Source organism: Chinchilla lanigera, unplaced genomic scaffold (assembly GCF_000276665.1).
Source record: "Chinchilla lanigera isolate Chin_1 unplaced genomic scaffold, ChiLan1.0 scaffold00041, whole genome shotgun sequence".
Classification (NCBI taxonomy): domain Eukaryota; kingdom Metazoa; phylum Chordata; class Mammalia; order Rodentia; family Chinchillidae; genus Chinchilla; species Chinchilla lanigera.
The window spans coordinates 6,936,788-6,958,299 of NW_004955442.1; the positions used below are offsets into that span (position 1 = coordinate 6,936,788).

Sequence of the window (21,512 nt, forward strand, 5' to 3'; positions counted from 1 at the left end):
GTACCAGAAATCAAACTCAGGACCTTGCACTTGCCAGGCAGGTGCTTGTGCCACTGAGCTATATCCCTGGCCCTTCTTATTCCTTTGTATGCGTTCTTTGTATATGCTACATTTGTCCATTTAACAAATATTTATTGGTGTCTTACTAAACACCCCTGGCCTTGATGTAGGTACTAGGATACCAGCAATAAAGAAAGCCTCTAATTCTGAAAAGGAAGTTGCACCAAGGAAAATCTAAATAAATTAATAAGATTATGTATACATGTATAAATAGCTACGAAAAATAGGATAGTAGTTAAGAATATATTTCCCTGTGCCTCCAACCCCTGGGCTTTTGCTGTTAGGCAGGTAGACGAAGAAGGCTTCTTAGAGAAGATAGAGGTGAGATGATGAAGAGGAGCTGGCCATGAGAAGTGTCCAGTCAGGGAGAACAGTATGTGCCTTGGGCCAGAGGTGGTCCTAGTGAGCAAGGGGGACAGACAGGTCAGATTGTCATAGAGGGAGATGGTAGGTTCCTTAGTGTGAGGGACTGTGAGAGATGTGTTACTCTCAGGAGTGATTGAAGGGCTGAGGTCTGCTGCAGAAGGAGAGTGCGCAGCTCCTCCTTCCCTGTCTGGACTAGGTTATCAAATAGTTCCTTGATCTAGGGGACTTACGCATCACTACTGGATCATTGGGTTTGTGGTTATTTCAAGGCATAGGCCTTTTCTTTAATAAAGGAAAATTTTCTGTTTCAGATTACCTAGGAACAGTACGATTTGGGGTTATCACAAATAAACATCTTGCGAAACTGGTTTCCTTAGTACACTCTGGAAGTGTGTATTTACATAGACATTTCAACACATCACTTGTAAGTATTTTGAAATCGTGTTTGTAATAGTGCAGTGGTTCTTAACCTTGTGTAGGTCACAGACTCTTTGGGAATCAGATAAAATCTGTGGACACTCTGTCTAGGAAATGCTCATGATTTTGTCTATACATTGAGAGTTCCTACAAGCCCACCTTAGAGCCTGTGCCCCTGGTTAAGAGCCTGTGCATTAGAGGGCTATTGACTGTAACATCTAGACATTCTTTCTGTATATTATGAGATTTTGATACAGTCTTGTTAGTTTGCCTTCTTGGATGAAATTGCAGTTACTCTGTTGGAGAGTTGTTACTCTGGTCCCATGTTCTCAGAAGCGGAGCTTCTGCTGGGTGATGTCTTTTGCTTATTTGTTCCTTTCATGAAGAATAGTAATGTGACTTGCTTTTCTCCTTAGCAGATGTAATGGACTTTTGAAGTTCTTATCAAGTCACAGTGAGAAGTTGATGGCTTCTTACCCCAGAGATTCTTGGTGCAAATATTGTCTCCTTTGTTCCCCGGTTTCATTTGCTTTTTGGTGGGACAACTCCACTCAGCTGTTTCTGAGCTTTGACGTATATCTTGCATAATCTTGTGCTTTTCTTCTACTTCCTCAGTTACATCACTGAGAGTTTATTTTTCTAAAGTGTTTTCTGTCACTTTAACATTGTCAGTGTCAGTGGCTTACGGTCATGAAGATCAGTGAGCTGGTCTCTTTAAGCCTGGGCTCCCCTGAGTCAGTGGTGCCATTAGGCCCTCTTTGGGGGTGCTGCTTGCGTGTCATGACCCTAACTTCTGTGTATATCTAGAAGTCTAGATGTTGTGCTTTACTTCTTGCAGTTCATCTTCCAAAGTCAAATGTGTGTTTTATGTTTTCCAAATAGAAATGTTTGTGATGGTGTTTGAGTGTCTGTTTTCAAACTCCTATCATCCCACTCCTATCATCCCACTGCTGTGATTGTCTCCCTGCCACCCACTCACTCTCTTCATGCTGTCTAAGCTTCTTTTGGCTTCATCTGCTTTTACTAGCTATCATTTTCTTACATTTTGCAATTGTACCATACATATTATACATAATTATTTATTGTAAAGGGTACTGAGAAAGAAATTTTTAATGGAGAAAAATGGCAAAACTATGAGATGACAGTGAGAATTACATTGAGTTTACTGCTTCAGTTGAATAGTATTTAAAGGTGTGGTTTGTGTAGCAGTAGAATTCCTTTTACCAAAGGAAATACTGGGATAGCTGTATTTACGAAAACAAAAAACAGTAGTCACATATGGTTGGCATACACCTGTAATGCCAACAATTGGGAGGCTGAGGCAGGAGAATTGCCACAAGTTCAAGGCCATCCTAGGCTACATAGTGAGTTCAAGGCCAGCCTGAACTAGTGAGACCCTGTCTCAAAGTTTAAAAAAAAAAAGAAAGAAAAAGCTGATGGGTATCTTCATTACAGAGTAATTTAAATCTCCATTTTGGAGGGTATCACATATCTCATTTTATGAAACCCTTTAAAGCATCTCTGGAAATTGCTTGAAACAAATGATTTGTATTATTAGACTTTGAAAAATAATTTTATGTTCACCTACATTGACTGTTAAAGAAAACACAGAAAAACTTAGTTTGTCTTTCTTCCGTCCAACACAGAAACTGTGATCCTGGGCTTTGTGCAGATTTTGGTCATTCACTAACTCAGTCACACATCTTTTGAGTCCTTGCTGTGTGGTAAGGTTTCATCCAGTCACTGAAGATGCCTGTGAGCAAGGCAGATGCAGCTCCTGCCTCATGGAGACTGCATTTGTGAGCAGGGTTTGAGGGACCAAAGTAACCCAACCAATCCTTGACTTCATAATTCCTCTTCTTGTAGATGGGTCTTGGTCTTTTTATAAACGCCTAGTAGTAGTTCATAGCTTTCCTCGGACAGGGTAATAGAGATTGTTATGGCCACCAGGAGACAGGGAAAGTTACTTGTGTGTAGGTGAGTCCTTATGAAAGGAAGAAGCTGATCTGAAAAATCACTTACTGCACCCACTGTTGCTTTCTGACCACTTGTGAGGAAAGGCTGTCTGGAGAAGTGGTTAGAGCACAGGCCATTTTGGTGGCTCCTAGGCATCTTATCCTTCCTGCAGTGTGGGCTGACCACCCTGGAGGACAGTGCTGTGTACTTTGGTTCTGTCCTGGCATGCTCAGCTTTCTTTTATCTGTGTGTTGTTCCTTTGCAGGTCTTCCCCAAGGAGGTCATGAACTTCACAGCTGAGAACATCTATAAGTGGGCCTCAGAAAACCGAGAGACACTCTTTCAGTGGCTGCAGCCCCATGGAGGCAAGAGTCTCCTGCTGAATAACGAGCTGAAGAAGGGACCGGCACTCTTCCTGTTCATACCATTCGATCCTTTAGCCGAGAGGCATCCCCTAATAAATGAGGTAAGAGTCTCAGTGGTCGTGGTGCTAACTAGTATGGACTTCTCTCTCCATATTCAAGGCTGTTAATCTAGCAGCCAAGTGGTTGCCAGGAATGGCAGCTGCAGTTAATGCCATTGCTCTTTCCTCCTCTAAGTGGATAAGAGGGCCATGCGTAGGACAGGGACTTCCCGGGCCTCTCTGGCCATATTTAGTGCCGGCTGCTTGGATGTGAGGTCAGTAGGAGGGATGGGAAATCAAACCACTCCTCTCCAGAGAAAGAACAAATGTTTCTTCCTGAGGCCATTCACATTGAACTTGCAAATTGGGGAGTGGCAGAAGCATACAGGCAAGGGTTGGTGTGGACTAGGAGGTGACCCTGTCACAGAGGGTGGCCATTATCATCAGACAGCAGAAAAATGTGTAGCTCAGCAGCCAGGTTCAGCAGCAGGTGTCGGGACACCTTGTTTTTCTAAACCTTTCTTGTTGCTGCACAGATAGCTAGAATGGCTTTCAGAGACAGCTGTCACTAGGATTCTGCCCCTCCCTCCTGCTTTTACTGCTTTCTGGGGCACTTGCTGTTTCTGAATTTGAGTTTATTTTATACACAGATCATTTGGAGGCACTCAGAGCAATAACAATCAGTAGAGAGAGCCTGAGATTGCTAAATTGGATTTAGAGGGTTTTATTTTTTTCTTTCCTTCAAGGATCCCTTAATTGGCCAAAAACAGTTTCAGACAGCCAGTGCACCACAGGCCAGGCCATGCAGACACTACCTGTGCACACACCCCTTGGCTCCCACCTGGAGGGATGGGCAAGACTTCTTGCCAGTTAAATCTCTGCAGTTTGCTTCTCTGGAGTCTTTTTATTGGTTCTTATTCCTGCTAAGAACCTTCTGAATTACTGTTGTTCTTGGCTCAGAGGAAGAAGAGAGAACTAGAATTGTTCTGTTTCTTCCCCTCTGATGAGGGAAGCCCTGAAGTAGTAAAACTTCATTTCTTTAGAAATCTTTACTATGCAGGTACCTTATGAACTGAGACACTCATGTGACTAGGCCTTTGCCATTTCTGGTATATAAAGCCTTCAAGGTCTTTGTAGAAAAGGCAAGATTTCAACCAAGGTGGTGACTGTAGGTGTGGATTTTTACTTTCATTTCCAAAGGTTCCTTCTGTAGCACTGTCCTCCCGTCTGGTTTGGGTCTACCAGGGTCTTGGGCGGGGTATCTGTGGCAGGAGTCCCCATCCTCTTCAGAGGGTCATGGTTGGGTTAGTTTCCTGGTGGGAGGACCTTGCTTTCCAGCCCATTGTTCCTCCATGAGTGTCTCCCCTACATGTCACCTCTCCTGTACCTGCTGACTGGCCTTTGTGTCACAGTTCTGCCTGTGACTCCTGTCCTTGGGTTCCCAGGATCCCTGTGAGGTAGGTAGATTCCCTCAACCTCAGCTTACGGTTGAGATAGCTCCATACAGTGTTGTAATTGTGTGGATGAGCCACTGTTCACCTCACGTATTTCCCTCTTAGTTTTGGGCCAGTTTGGCGAGTGTTTATTGAACACTTTGCTGTGCGCTCAGCGGATAGGATGTGGGTGGCAGTCTCAGATCCCTGTCTTAAGCTTGTCCAGCAAAGCATGATCAGGCCCAGGCTCAAGGTCAGGAGGACTTGCAGGGGGAAGAGAGGCTTTGAGGGCATGGGGGAGGGATAGTCTGATCCTGCAGGATTAAGGGAAACTAAAGGAAAGCAGAACCTGAGGAGAGGAAGCAGTGGGAGGTTGTGTTGGGAAAGAGCACAGGCTCTGTGGAGCCCTGGGTGCTCCTCCAAAGAGTCCAGAATTCGCTGCACCTATCAGAGTCACATGGACAATGAAGAGATGTGGCCAGGGCAGGACATCTCCTGGCAACAAGGTTTGAAAATGTGAAAAATAGTAAGAACCTAAACTTGGGTGGTGGAGATGGAGGTAGCAGGTAGGGTCTGTGGTCAGAGCAGCAGCAACCATGACCAGAGGTGAAGAAGTCATTGGTTCACACTTAACACAAGGTAAATTATAAACACCTTAGAAAGAGCTTAAGGCAGTTTCAGTGTACCTTTGTAGGCCTGGCTTTGGGCAGGAAGTTGAGGAAGCTCACATTGTAGAGAAGAGAAAGATCTGAGACTGCCACCCACATCCTATCCGCTTAGAGTGAGGATGATACAGCTGAGGAACATACCAGGCAAGGACATTTGAGACAGTTAATGGTGACATGGACAGGGTATCAGAAGTGACCAGATGGTAGCTGCTGGAGAAGCATAGATCCTGACTCCAGCATCACATGCAAACATCCAGGGGTTCTGAGAGGGCTCTAGAGAGGTTAAAGGACAGCACCGTGCTCAGCCAACAGAGGTGACGTGACTTGTTTCTAAGCTTTCTATTTTTTTTTTTTTTTTTTTTTTTTTTTGCAGTGTTCATATGAGTCTGATAACCAGGAACCTTGTTATTGAAGAGACTTAGGGTTTCTCTAGTGGGAGAACTAGAGGGCAGTGTCTGCGGTGAGACATTCAGAGTTACTTGCCAAGTTTTTCTTAATAGTTCACATGAATTAAATATATCATTGATACAGTAATGGGATATAGCTTGAATTGTTTCAAAATAGTTCCATTCATTAGCAGGAAGTAAGAGTGACTCAAGAGCATTTCTATATACAAAATACTGTCTTCAGTTAAAGATATTCTTCAAATGGCTGTTTTGTGAAAGATAGCAAAACTGAAAAGGGTGAGGAAAGGAGATTCTAGAAATCTTAATGCTTTCCTTTTTTTTTTCTGGTACCAGGAATTGAACTCACGACCTTGCGCTTGCTAGGCAGGCGCTGTGCCACTGAGCTAAATTCCCAACGCATAATTCTTTTTTTTTGGCTTAATGCTTTCCTATTTGAATTTTCTGTAAAAGATGACAGTAAATCTCGAAGTTTTGTGTTTGGGACAAGTGATGGGACTAGCTGTCTGCTATTATATCACTAAATGCCAGACAGTTCCAGGATGAGCATGGGGCGGTGGGGCCTGGTGGGTCAGATGGACTTGGCCTGGTAACAGTGTGCCACTAGAGAGCCTCATCTAGATAGACTGGAGATATTTCTTTGCAGAAAAACAAAACACTGGTTTATCACCTAAAGTAACTTTTTTTAATGCCAAGAACTATTCAGTTGATTTTTTTCTGTACAAATACATGCTTTGAATTAACTCCCTTTATAAATATTATTACAAAGCTGTTTTTTAAAAGAGTTGCTCTGAGTGGCTGGGGATTTAGCTCAGCAGCAAAGCGCCTGCCTGGCAAGCGCAAGGTCGTGAGTTCGGTTCCCGGTACCGGAGAAAAACCAAAAAAAAAAAGAGTTGCTCTGATTAAATAATTTTTTTGGTACACATACACACACTTCATACACTTCTCTCTGTCATACTCACCCACACTTAATGAAATAAAATCCTGAGTGATTTAACACCTTTTAGCTAACTGGTGAGAGTTGATTCAGACACCTCTCTACTTGAAAGGGTAAATGCCTTTGAATTATAACTTGCTCATCTTTCTTAGGAAACTAGGATTAGGGTAAGGGTAGGAGGTAAAGTTACTTGATTTGAAAATAGAAGAATCTTGGAGGAAAAGTTAACTTTTAAATTACTAATCCTGCTCTGAGGATGGCATGGTTAATCTCATCAATAAAGGGAGTATGAAAAAAAAATTAATGAAGTATGTACATTATCCTGAAAGGCCTGCTTTCTTCCAGTGCTCACTGAGCATTTGGTAAGTGCCTGGCCTTGTGGTGGGCTCTCAGCATAGCAGGATAAATACACAGATCCATAAATCTATGGGAAAGACGAATGTCAGTCATTTTGGGGCTGTATGTTTAAAAGGGGGAGACAGTGTGGAGGTCCAGTTATGATGGGGGAGAGAAGGATGGTAATCTGGGGAGGAGGGGCTGCTGAAGTCAGAGTGGGCTGCATATGAGGCAGGTGATGGCACAGAGGGTAAACTGAGGATCCTCTGAGTTTCTAGTTTAATGACGCTATTTTTTCCAGAGGAGGAGTTACAGAAGAAGGAATAGGTTGTAGGGGAAGATAAGATGGGTGAGTATGGTTTGCAATATGCTGAATTGCCAGCCTCCTGTGTGGCATTAATTTATTTGGCACTGTATATGCTGTGGAACATTTCAATCCACTGGTTAGGTGTTTGTAAAGTTTTTAGATATATTAAAATAGAAAAAGAAGACAGGAGTTTCAAAGGGTAAAGGAAGATTTACTTAACTGAGAGTCAAGAGATTTAATTTCTGTTGCAGTTCTTTGACAGCCTGGGCTACCTTACAATGAGTGATACATTGTAAAAACTAACCTAGGCCTCTGTGCTGATCAATTTGGTGTGACTGTGTGCTTTTAGCCTGGATTCCTCTATCTTGTGACATGACAGGGGACTTTCCAGGTACATCAACCGTGTGCTCTCTCTTGGGGTCATCCTCCTGGCCCTCATCACCTCTGCTCTGACTTTCAGATCACCGAAGTGGCCTTGGAGTACAACAACTGTCATAGGGACCAGGTGGTGGAGCGTCTCCTTCAGCATCTGCGGCAGGTCGATACACCGATGTCGCAGTCATTGGCACCAGAGCCATCATCTCCGCTGCCAGACACATCACTAACAGCAGCATTGCCCTGCTGCAACACCGTGGTGCTGCCCCAGGGGCACTCCTTTTCCAGGACCCATAACATCTGCGAGCTGTGTGTCAACCAGACTGCTGGGGGCATCCGGCCGAGCTCAGTCAGTGCACCGCAATGCAGCTTCTTCCAGATGGCAGCAACTTTGGATTCCTTCTACCTCAAGGAGCAGACCTTTTATCACGTGGCATCAGACAGCATGAAATGCAGCAATTTTTTAACTTCCTATAGCCCTTTTAGCTATTACACTGCATGTTGCAGGACCATAAACAGGGGCGGGGTAAGCTTCATTGATTCTGAACAAGGTATCTTTAAAACCCCAGGCACTGCGTTTTCTTCCCTGAAGAAGTGTGAGGCCACCACCGCCAGCTCTGTTCCTCACATTGAGGAGAACAGGTATCTCTTCCCTGAAGTGGGCATGACCAGCACCACCTTCACAGGCCTGAGCTGCAGAACCAACAAAACCCTGAACATCTACCTTTTGGATTCCAATCTATTTTGGTTATATGCCCAGAGACTGGGTGCTCCAAGCTCCACCCACGTGAAGGAATTTGCCACAATTGTTGATGTGAAAGAAGAGTCTCACTATATCTTGGATCCAAAACAAGTACTCATGAAGTTCACCTTAGGTACTATAGGAAGTTTGCTTCGCTGAGCATATGAGTTGTGCTTAACATTGGTAACTTAGGTTGATGGTCTCATTACTCTTAACTGTGGGGGTGACATAAATGCTATAGCTAATCTTAAGTATTTATTTTGGTACTCTGCATCAAACCCAAGGCTTTCACACTGAGCTAATCTCCAGCCTTTGCTTTTGGTTTTTTGAGACAGGGTCTTACTATGTAGGTCAGTGTCAGTTTGAACTCACTATGTAGCCCAAGCTGGCCTTGAACTCACGGCAGTCCTGCTGTCTCAACCTCCCCAAGTGCTGGGCTTATACCTTCATGCCTGACCTCATTTTAAGTTGTTAGACATTGGTCATAAATTGTCCTTATCTGTTGGTCATAATTTTAAGAGAAGCTAGTTTGTCTATTAAATGGAACAAAAATTGCCTATTTCCAAATTTTAGAAGTTTGTCAGCACATGGTGAGAAGAGTCCAGCTTTCTAGATTGGTAGTTCCTGTCACGTGTTTAAGGTAGAGCCAGCTATGGCACTGGGGACCTGGCAGCTGTACCAGTCAGGAATGTGAGAGCTGTTTGGCAAGATATTCAGGGGCTGGTGAATGTGAGCCATTAACACAGCATCCTAAAGGAGCTTAAGCTAAAAGCAGTAAGAAAATAGAAGCACCTTGCCTCCTTTTGTCTCATGGGTTTGAAATAAATATCAAGGCCTCCAGGCTTGAGGGGTTGCACTGTAGTTTTATGGAAGTGTTGATGAATGATACTCTGACCTTGAATGCCTAGATTGTAACAGACAGGTGTCAAGGGCGGACAATGTCAAGTTGCAGACCAGTAGAAATTACTTTTCACGGGTGAAGGGTCTATTTTGGAAAAGCACCCCACAGCTTTGTTCCCTGGAGTTGGCAGCAATAGCGAACTGACCACTGTGCTGTGCTATTCCCAGGACTTTGCGGCGGTCCCTGACATGCACAAGGAAGTGAAATTCAAAAGCCTTGTTAGTTTAGCCTCACTGGAAACTCAGGGGAGACTGAGTTTGCCAAGTGGAGAAAGGAGGAATTTAGTAGGGAGGGAAACTTTATTTTCAACTTTGGAAAGCAGGAGTGAATTCAGAGCTTCTAAATCCTACTCTGTGTAGCTGCCCTCTTCAATCTAAGTGATTCCTGTTTCTTATGTCGTGTTCTTTAAGGATTGATGTAAATCTGAGTTTTGTGTCAAATTATATATTATAATCACAAAGGCTTCTTGGTGCTTAAAAGAGTCTGTGACCAACCACTTTATGGGGACTTTCAGGGCATGTTTTCTAAGAGCATCTTGGAATATTTTCTTTAAAAGCGACAAGCTGCTGCTTTTTTTTTTTTTTTTTTTCCCAGTACTAGGAATCAAACTCATGACCTCGCGCTTGCCAGGCAGGCACTGTGCCGCTGAGCTAAATCCCCAGCGCCTGCTTTTTTTTTTTTGAGACATGGTTTCACTTTGCAGTTCAGGCTGGCCTTGAACTCGTTTTATAGCCTAGGCTGGCCTCAAACTCACATTGATCCTCCTGCCTCAGCCTCCCAAGTGCTGTGATTACAAGCGTGCATCACTACACCTACCCAGCATATCTTTTTTAAAAGGAAGAGTTCATTGGATTTTCCTGAATTCTATTCAGTAACACCTGACCATTTGATGAACTCATAATGTGTTCACCTTGAATTTAAGGGTTTTGAGAAAGACGCCTTTGAATTTTATTCCATCTTTTCTACCTATTCTGTAATGTCTAGCCCAGCTGTTTTTTGTCCTGTAGTTGGTGATTCTTGGGGGTCCTTATGATACAAACCATGTACTTGTGTCATTGTTGGCTTAGAAGGCTAACTCATAAGTCAGCCATCTATCTGTAGGGCAGTTTCAGAATTTAGATTTCAAAAACTTAGCCAACTAAGTCTTAGGTATGATAATGAAGTCTCTTTAGCATTCACAGGACATTCTTCACTTCCTTCTCAGTCTGCAGAGTGGTTCTTTAGGACCTCAGAATGGAGGAGAAAGAAGTGAAACTCAGATTAGTGTTGCTTCATCTAAGGCAGAAGATGCTAAAAATGGTGTCCCTTGTGAGGAGGGTAAACCTATTGGTTCAAGTTAGGGTTTTTTGTCATTGAGTTTCACTTAGGTATTTTTCTATTACATATTGAGTTATTTTTGTTAATCTTTTTAAAAACTTGAAAAAACTTTATTAAATAAACAAAAAAGCATAGTTCCTTGTCCTCAAATTAATGAGCATTATATACCCTCCACATTCCTGTGACTTGCACAGTTACTGAATTTGGAGTTCTGCATCAATGCCATAGAGATACAGATTGAAAACTCTTGAAAAGATTATGACATGTTGATAGTGTATTCATTCTTGGTGTGTATTTGTGGGCCAGTCCCTTTAGGAAAGAATAAGACTGGATTTCTAGACTCAGAGTATTAGAGCATCTAAAACTGCATGGTGTTTTGCTGTCCTACTACATCTGCCAAGTTAATACTATCAAAGCTAAGCCTGATGCCACCCTGGGCAGCTTTGTGCAAGGTTTTGCTTAGAGGTGAAATGTTAAAAATGTAAGCATGGGAAGTCATTGCTGTTTTTAAAGTGTAGGGTTTAAAGTAGGCCAGCTATTTTCCTTGTACCTAGAGAAGACCTGATCTCATTTTCTCTTTATTTTTAGAATCTTTTATTCAAAACTTTAGCATTCTCTACAGTCCCTTGAAAAGACATCTCATTGGAAGTGATTCTGCCCAGTTCCCTGCTCAGCATTTAATCACTGAAGTAACAACTGATACCTTCTGGGAAGTCATCCTTCAGAAACAGGTAGAGTCTCCAGAAGACAAAAAGCTATCCATCCCTATTAAAATAATTTCCAGAGCAGCAGTTGTTGGGGTGAATGGTCTGTTCTTGAGTACTGTACACATTAGCCACGTGACAGTCTGATGGTGGAACATAAGTGAATTACATGCTTTCCTAATTATAGAAAGTTCTTAAAAACACATAGTTGAAAATTATGTAAAGATGAAAATTTTCAGTAATTTCTGCATGGCTGTGGCATTGACTGAATGCCTACTGGATTCTAAGCATAGCAGGGAAGGGAAGAGAGGTCAGTTCCCAGGTACAAGTAATGCCCATTTTCCTCCCCACAGGATGTCTTGCTGCTCTATTATGCACAGTGGTGCGGCTTCTGTCCATCCCTCAATCACATCTTCATCCAACTTGCTCGTCTCCTGCCAGTGGATACATTCACTATGGCCAGGTAAGCAAGCCTGTTCTGCAGTGCTGTGGGCTGTGCTGTCCTCACTTATTTGCAGCTCAGCCATGGTGTGGTAGTGTTTCCCACTAGCCGGAGGTAAGGTGTGGTTGGATTTCACTGTCAGCCTTGAGCCAGGAGCGTAGCCCTGTTTAAACTGACCTTCTGATGAATTCTGAGTGTCTGTGATAGTATGTTTAGTGCTGACTAGATTTGTGGGAGGACAAGTGCAGTTCTGACTGCCTGGAATCCATGGGAAAGGGGACGTGGGGTTCCCACTGGCCTGTGCTGGAGAACGAGCCTTTGTTTTCCTCCTCATTGCGGAAATTAGGAAGAATAATTGGTTGATAGCCAGGGTTCTCATTTTATAATGCCATGTGGGCTCTTGTATAAACAAAGGCATTTTAGTAGTTTTTGGTTTTTGTTTTGTTTTTTTTGAAAAAGCTCACATGCTGGGTTTTTATGAGGTAGTAAGTAGTTTTAGTGGGGTGTTTAGATTTTTTCCCTACCCCTCAAAATATCCCCACAGACAGATTAAATAGAAAAGAGCAAATCACACACACACACACACACACACACACACACACACACACACACACACAAAGAAGATAGAATATTGGATTTGTTAGTTCTCCTGAGAGAACTTCTAAAGTAGAACCAGTTGAAAAAATAATGGAAGAAAGGTGAACAGATGGCACTGGAAAAGTATGTGCAGTGAAGACAAAGGAACACTATAAAGACTTTCAAGCAGCATCTGTTTTATCTGTTGTGCATTGTACTGTCAGAGAGTCTGGAACATTCAGAAAAGTTGGTAGAGTCGTCGCTTGCTTTTTACTGAGAAGGAAAGTGAGGCACAGAAAGATTAGGCAAATTTCAGAGATGGATTCCAAATCAGGATTTTTACTTTAGACCTCTCAGGGTTAAAATGGTTAAAGGACAAGTGAGAGGAACTTGTGTGTGAATAAGACATAGCAGGTCTTTATGAGCACAGTATATAAATAAGTGGGGAAATTTGAACCTAATAAATGCAAATTAAAATGCTAAAAATGTGTGATTTACACTTATTCAATTCATAAATGCCTTTAAGTGACAGAATCTTGTGTTGATAAAACAAACTGAAATTGGCACAATCAGATGTAGCTAATGGAATGAGTAAATTGGCATGAGCCTTTGGAAAGTATTTTGGGAAAATTTATGAGAAATCACAAAAACAGTTATGTATTTCCCACCCAGTTAACTTCACTTTGGGGAATTGGGGAAATAGAAATTCCAGAGAAGCATCGCCAGTCTTTACAGCATTCTTTATATCCAACAGTAGATGAATAGGAAGTCAGTCACATTGACTTTTGATAGTTTTTGGTTTTTTTGTTTTTTGTTGTTGTTCGTTTTTGTTTTTTTGAGACAGGGTCTCACCATGTAGTTCAGGCTGCTGTTGGACTCACTGTGTAGGCCAGGCTGCTCTCAAAACTTAGAGTGATCCTCCTGCCACAGTGTTCCAAGTGCTGGGATTACAGGTGTGCACCACCACACCCAGCTTTGATACAGTTTTTGTCCATTCATGAAAGTAATGTTTTCTACACCATTAATTGAAAAGTAGAGTATGACATAACTGGTCCGAAAACTAAATTTAACAGACCCAGCCTAAATGAGAATCCCAAGAAAAAGGCACCAGTTAGCCTGATGGAATTTGAAGTGGACTTTCACACTGCTTTTTTTTTTTTTTTGAGAGAGACAGGATCTCGCTATGCAGTTCAGGCTGTCCTTGAGTTCACTTTGTAGCCCAGGCTGGTCTCAAACTCTGCCTAAGCCTCCCAAGTGCTGGGATTACAGGTGTGCACCATCATGCCTGGCTTACAGTGCTTTTCTTTTAGTTTTAGTTAGTTCTTTCATTGAGGTAAAAATCAGGAAGAAAAAAAGCATTTGATTATAGAATATAGTGTTTAACACCAAATGCTTATAAAGTGGAAACTCTGCTGTTTTAGAGAGGCTCTTACAGACAGAATTAGGCATACTTTTCTTTTTCTTTTTTTTTTTTTTTTTAATTTTAAAGAGTAGTAAATGAGAAACAAAGAAATAGAACAGTAGCAGCATACCAGTATCACAAACATAAACAAATCAAAGCAAGAACATTCAGTGATACAGAGTCTCAAGACAAAATAATAAGAAATCAACAGTGGTTGTTACATTACATATCGCTATCCTCAACTACATTGCTCAGATTACCAGATGTAAGAATGAAAGATTGCTCAAACCATTATAGGGAATAAGAAAATAATTTTTCAATAAAACAGTAGAGATAATACAGTTTCACTAGACAAGATAGTAGGAGCTCACCATTGTAATTCCATTGTATATTGTTACCTTCAAATCAGTTGCTCAGACCACCAGACACAAGCATGCACAGTCGATCAGAACATAAAATATTGTAATCATTAGCTGTTCAAAAATATGAAATGCTTCACAAATTTGCATATCATCCTTGCGCAGGGGCCATGCTAATCTTCTCTGTATCATTCCAATTTTAGTGTATGTGCTGCCTAAGCGAGCACATGCTTTTCTGTTAGTTGTGGTGAAACTGTTTTCATTCAGTTGTGCCAGTTTGTTTTTTTTTTAATGAATTTCGTCCTTTTAAACACATGGCAGTGATTTACACTGTACTACCCCTCTACTGCTTATGCTTTCTGAAAACTCCCATCAGGGTACTGTTCCCAAACATTTCCATCTTTTGGGTGCAGCATTTGTGAATATTGGCCAAGCAGCCTTCGCATTAGGACAGAGTAAGTAGTTCCTTCCTTGAAGGATGCTGTACATGCTCATTGTCCCATCTGCACACATGAGAGCCTCACTACACATGCACAAGTTTGGTTTAGTGCTGCTGCTGCTGCTGCTGCTGCTGCTGCTGCTGCTGCTGCTGCTGCTGCTGCTGCTGCTGCTACTGAAGAACTGACCACCTGAGCAGTTGTAGTGATCTATAATCTGCTAAGAAAACACACTGATATACTGTTTATGGCCTCTGTCCAGGTCTACAACATGTAAAGCAGGATAATCTGTCTTCGTAGAGGCGTCTCTTTAGTGATTTCCATTCATTTTTTTTCTTCTCTTTTTTGTTGTTATTTTGGGGGTGTTTTTGTTTTTTGTTTTGAAACAAGGCCTCTTTTTGTAGTGCAGGCTGACCTCAAACTCACCGTGATCCTCCTATTTCAGCCTCCTGAGTGCTGGGATTACTGGTGTGCAGTACCACTCCCAGCTTCCATTCTTTTTCTAGAACTTACTCAGGGATTGAATTACCTGACCAGATACTTCTAAGTGAGTCAACTACTCGTGAAGCATTGGAGGTGGGGGGTCAGTTTTACTTTCAGAACATGACATTACCCTCAGAGGAAGAGTTCCTGAAAGTGGTGTTACATGCCCTGAAGCTCTCAGTGCTTGGCATGCACCTGGTGGTGTCCTTACTGCAAGGGGAGTAGGAATGCAGTAGGTTTTTCAGTTATTAGAAGGTTCCTTCAGCCAGGGATACAGCTCAGCCACACTGCGCCTGCCTGGCAAGTGTGAGGTTGGGAGTTTGATTCCTGGTACCAAAAAAAACCTCAGCCTTCATGTTGCATTTTGTAGGCCAATCTCTTCATTATTATACTTTTCCCTTTGCCACTGCCAGGATTGATGTGTCTCAGAATGATCTTCCTTGGGAATTTATGGTTGACCGGCTTCCTACCATCTTGTTTTTTCCCTGCAACAGGTAAGGGTGAAATTTTGCAATATTGGAAGGATGAGATTCTCTTGTTGAGGTCCGACAATAAAAGGGGTTTAAGAAGTAAATCATCATTTGTTATGACTAAACTGTTCAAAGAATGTGCCATTACGGACATAGACATGGTTTGCTGTCTCTGTCATGTGTGATGGTTTTCTTTGAAGTTTGGTCTTTCTTGAGTCTGTTTCTTATATGATGGTGAATGTGGCCATCAGAATTTGTTAGTTTTCATGGCCTATATGACTATACAGAGGATGCCAGGATGGACAGGAAAGAGCCTCATGTAGGTGTGGGTTAAGGCATTGGGCAGTCTATAAGCTCTGCTTTTCCCAAGATTTCCACAAGAATCACTTCTCATCTAGCCCTCCGGCACCCCATCCTTCTTGTACTTGCACCATCCTTCCTTGGGTTCGTAGAGCCTCTGAAAGGGAGTTTTTGCTGCATGTGTGCAGATACTATGCATGTCTGCCATGGGCTTGTCACCTTGATCTTATCACGTTTGCCTAAATATTACTCCATGTTCAGTTACTGCTGCAACTGTGCTGGCAGCACCCAGCACGCAGGGATGGGACCTTAACAAAGAGGAAGGGGAATTGGAATGAGCAAATGTGGGTGGAAGTATTTCCGTAAAAAAGGAAAGAAAGCCTTGGTCCTTTAATGCCTAGTAAGCCAGATGTTGGCAGTCTTATATACAGGTTTCCTTTGGTTTTAGGATGGGTGTTCATGGGCATCCACTCTTTGGGAAACATGTCTGCACGATCCTTTTAAGGATGGCCCTGACCCACATGGGCAACATTTGCTATTTCAATTTCCTGCCTCCCTTTTACAATGCATTATGCTGCTGTATGCTTATCCTATTTGTCAGAGAGAGTGCTTTCTTACCTTTTGAATCATTGCCTTTATCTCCAAGAATGTTTGCAGGAATACTTCCTGTGGTACAGTAGTAGACTCTTGTCAAATCACACACTAAAAACAGAACGTGACTCACTCTGTTCTGCTGCTGTGTGTGTCAAGATGAACCTCTTCCCAAGAAGTGTTTAAATTGCCACATAATCAAAGAATCATGGACACCAACAGTAGCAGTTTCATCTTTGTGGGACAGAAGTTTGACAAGTACTTAATGACATGTAATTTTTGAATTCCAAACATAGTTTGATAAAGTATTAAAGTCATAACACCCAACATCTGCCTTGCATGAAGAACATTTGTCTCACAGGACAGAGACAGTAAAGCATGTCTAGCTCTTGTAATAAATGAGTATACATTGATTGAGGGAGACAGAAAGAAGGGCAGGACAGGTACAGGTGATAATTCCCTTGGAGCTATCTAGGGTCAGAAGCATGAAGGTGGGTTTGTTCTGCAGATCAGGTGGGCCAGTTGGTATAGCCCCTTCCTCCATCTGTTGCATGGTTTTTGTTTGTTTGAGACACTGTCTCACTATGTATGTAGTACAGGCTGGCCTTGAGCTCACTCTGTAGCCTAGGTTGGCCTAAACTCTCAGCAGTCCTCTGCTAACCCAACTTGCCCTTTACACTGGAAAGGTCAGGAGGGAAATACTGAGTAGCAAAAGACTGCCCTGTTCTATTTTAATGGAAAGAGCTTGATCAAGGTCTTAATTGCTTTGGAGTAGAATTTTTCTCATTTCCTAAAAACAAATGATAGGCACAAGTAAAGTAAGCTCATCATTAGTTGGCCAAAGAGAATGTTTGGCTTACCCAGGAGGGAAATTGGTAAATGGTATGAGTTGATAACTTGGAAAAGAGAAAATGAAGAAGGCTGTTTTATTACACGTAATAAGAATTTTTTCACAGTTGACCTGCTTACACTCTTTTTAGTTAAAAGAATATAAAATTGTGCACTATAAAAAGTGCAAATTTGTGTATGCATATAAAGAGCCCTTCCTGATCCTTGTCATGGTCTGGGAAGTTTGTATTTGTAATCCCATAGAAAACTTACTAGAATTCTAGCAAGTTAATTCCAATCTACCACTTCCTGGGCAATCCATGTTGAGAATAAAGACCCTAAGGCATATTTGTCTCTAGTTGTAGGGAGCCAGTGGGTCCTAAGTCCAGCTAGGATAATGGCTAACCAGAACAAAGGCATCAACCTACAGCTGAACCTGGGTTTTATTAATTCATGAAAAAGGGAGTGATTTGAGGATGATTGACTGAGAATAACGGGAAGTGCATGAGTGCTGTGAGCTGGGCTAGGTAGGTGGCCTGAAATCACCTCTGCAATATGTAGAAAGTGTAATCTGCATAACACAATTGAGGTAGTAACTAATGTTTTGGGGTCAGTGCTTCAGCTCTGATGTGTAATCTTCTATGCCCTGGGAAGTCATAACCTCTTACCTTGAGGTTCATCCCAGCTGACAGTGTGGAGCACTGCTCTCCATCTCTCCTGGCTGGCACAGTGTTTCATTTGGGAGCTATGTGGGGGGCTGGGGAAGCACTGCCCTGTTGCCTTGCTTCAGAGACTACACATCAGCACCTCAGCTGGACCGATTTGCATTGTTTAAAGCCAACTGAAGTAGTAAGGAAAAGTCCTAGCCAGCTCTGTACACATCAGTACATGGAAATAGGGTCAGGTTCAGCCGAAATGGAGATAATTGCCCCTCTTTCAAGGAGAGTCATCCAGGTGGTCCTCCACACATGCAGTGTGTGAAAATGTGCACAAAGGGAAGTATCAGGTGTCAGTAACGATTGCTTCAGAGAGGTAAGGATTGTAAGTGATTGAAGATGTTTTTTGCACAAATTGCTCGCAAGTTGTGTATAATAAATATGTCCCTTTTTTATTAGTACATGTTTGCAGTTCATGCAGTTTATAGTCATTTTGGGGAGTGGTTCCATGTACATGTCACAGCTTTTTTTTGTAACCCCCCTTTCTCCCCTTACTCCCTTATCCCTTTTTCCATACTTGTTGATATTCTTAGCTCATGTTATAGCCTATAATATGTACATTAATTGAGATTATGTTTCTCTACATGGCGAATCTTTATTCCACTTATTTCCCCTTCCCCTCCTCCTCACCCCTCACCCTTGTTCCCTTGGACCACTTCCATACTGCAAAAGATCCATCACTTTGTCCCTTTCCACCCATCCTTTATCATTTTCTCTGTACTTTGCCTTGCTCAAATGAGAAGTATTATTTGGTATTTAAGCTTATTTCATTCAACATTCTATTTTCCAGGTGCATCCATATCCTGTAAGTGTCTCATGTGTCATTTTTTTTATAGTGTAGTATTCCTTTGTGTATAGAGACTGCATTTTCTTTATCCAGTTGTCATCAACATAGGGGAATACAGGCAGCTTCCAAGAGTTAGCTATTATGAATTGTGCTGCTGTAAACGTTGGTATGCGTGTATCACTGTAATATGGTGTCTTAAGCTCTATAATGTCTGTCTTTGAGGTACCTAGCAGGGGGATAGCTGGGTCATGTGGAATTTCCAATTTCAGTTCTTTGAGAAATCTCCATACTTGTTTCCATAATGGATGTACTGGTTTACACTCTCACCAACAATGAAGGAAGGTTCCTTTTTCAATACAGCCAGGTCTGCAATTTTTTATTATTTGAGTTCCTAATACCATTCTTTCTGGAGTAAAATGGACTCTTAGGGTTGTTTTAATTTGCAGTTCCCTAATGGCCAAAGATGATGATGATTTTTTTCAGATATTTGTTGACCATTTGTATTTCTTCCTCTGTGAAGGGTATGTTCATTTCTTGACTGGAAGATATGTCCCTTTTGATAAATGTCATGAAGTAGACAGACTGAAGGAGCCTGTCCCTTCTGTGATACTCAGCCCAGCCATCTGTGTCCTGCCTCTGGCCTTGCCTCCCTTCTCCAGAGGCAGGAGGCAGGCAGACTGTGAGGGAGACCATCACCTTCCTGCTCAGGGGTGTCTCAGAGCCACACCCACAGTAGCCTACATCAGCTCAGTAGTGTAGTACCAGGCTCAGTTGTGCACAAATGTAATCCCAGCTACTTGGGAAACTGAGGCAGGAGAATCAAAAGTTCAAGGCCCACCCGGGAAACTTAATGAGACTCTGTCTCAAACTAACTGGGGTGGGGGCAGGGCCTTTGCTCTAAGGTACCCCCCCTTAATTTGTAATTTTGAGACAGGGTCTGGTTAACTTCCCCAGGCTAGGCTTGAACTTGGAATCTTCCTGCCACCACCTCCCAGAATGCTGAGATTATATCTCTTGCTAGCATCTGTGAGGCCCTGAGTTCCATCTCCAGGACTGGGGAAAAAAAAACAAAATGCAGATATCCTGGCCTGGCCCTAGGCCAGGTGGTGGGGGTGTACACTCTCCACCAAGGGACTTTGGGGTGGCTCCCACAGAAGAACCTTATTGCTTCCAAGGAGAACTTAGCCCCTTCGTCCGGGTAAACGAAGCATCAGACACAGTAGTGGACCTCTTACCACCACTTTCAAAAGGAGTACTTTGTGGGAAGCTGTTTGATAGTCTGTGTCCTAGCTATTTTTAAGAAGTGAAAGCATTTTAGCATGGTTGTTAGGGAGACTGGTGGCATTGCCCTTAAAGATAGCATGCTTCTCAATGTTGTCTCCAGAGACAAATGAAGGTGCCTCTCAGCCCTTTGCTGCCCGTGGTACACCTGTGCTGTGCCCTAGAACTCACTCTGCACTGCAGGAGGGAGTGGCAGACGAGCCTCCCGACACCTACCTGCCACCCTCTTCAGCACACTGCAGGCCCCACTCAGAGAGTTTCCATGCCATGTCCTTTGCTTTATTTTATTTATTTTTTCATTCATTCATTTATTTGTACCAGAAATTGAACTCAGGACCTTGTGCTTGCCAGGCAGGCATTGTACCACTGAGCTATATCCCCAGCCCCTAGAGAGCTGTGCTTTAAAGGAGGGGACAGTTAAATTCCTAAATTATTTTATTGTATAAAACAGTCTGTGTGTGCAAGGTGTCAAGTTGTACTTCAGGTTTAACATTACCTGAGAATTTTTTAAAAACTACCTGAAGGCCTCTATAAACATTGTGTAAATTGTGTTATATCTATTTTAATTTCCTTGTAGTTTTTGTTAGGGAAAGGGCTACACTTTGATAGAACAGCTTTTGTCATTTTTAGCTATTTGGCCAGTGACTGTTTGTGGAGGGAGTGTGGGTTTTTAATTAGTGCTTTCCTAAGGAACAGTGCAGTTTTTTTCAAGCTTACATTGAGCGCCTAACAATCTTGTGAGGTAGGGGACACTCTTGTTGTCCCCATTTTACAGAAGGCAAGTCACTTGTGAGAGCATACGACAGTGAACAGAGCCACTCTGGGAAGCTGGTCTCTGGATCTCTGCCCTTGACCTCTGCTTCCTTTGATTTTTTGAGACAAGGTCTTGCTATGTAATCCAGGATGGCCTCAAACTCAAGGTAGTCCTCTTGCCTCAGCCTCCTGAGGGCTGAGTTTATAAGCGTGCATCACCACATCCAGCTTGACCTCTGCTCCTTTAATGTATACAGGAGCAGATCCCCTGTCTAGCCCACCTCAAGTATAAATGCAAAAAAGTTGGTAGCTTCGATTTAGTGCAGCTAGATTGTGCATGCACTGGTAAATATATCTATGAAGGTTTGGCTGTCAGACATTAAATGATAAGTTCTGCAGAGAATTTCCTAGATAAGAACACTGAACAAATCTAGGGGGAACCCCTTCCAGTGTTACCCTCCTTATTTGACACACTAAGGCCCAGAAAGCCCTAATTCCTCTGGGTCTCTTGGTTGGTGTTAGCCTCCGAGGCCATAAGCCCAGTGTCCCAAGAGAGGTAGTCATCCCGCTTGAGAAGTCTTGCCTTAGAGAACATACAATAATGCTGGCTGCAGAAACAGAGTTTTCATGTGTCCAACTTCACCAAGCACTGCTGACAGCCACAAAGTGACCTGGTGACAGTCTTGCCGAGGAAGCCTGTCCTGCGTGGCCACTGGGCCTCACAGAGCATGTGGAAGTGCCTTACGGCACATTCCCAGTGC

The 21,512-nt window shown here is 42.6% G+C and overlaps 1 protein-coding gene across 1 annotated transcript in view; it reads left to right on the top strand.

Moving 5' to 3' along the window:
• Txndc11 (thioredoxin domain containing 11) overlaps positions 1-21,512 on the top strand; it is a gene marked incomplete in the record, with an annotated part of 71,787 nt that overhangs the window by 49,250 nt on the left and 1,025 nt on the right. The window contains 6 exon segments of the mRNA XM_013517809.1: positions 738-850; positions 3,065-3,265; positions 7,748-8,537; positions 11,211-11,353; positions 11,680-11,789; positions 15,439-15,519. Coding sequence (XP_013373263.1) covers positions 738-850; positions 3,065-3,265; positions 7,748-8,537; positions 11,211-11,353; positions 11,680-11,789; positions 15,439-15,519 — 1,438 coding nt within the window.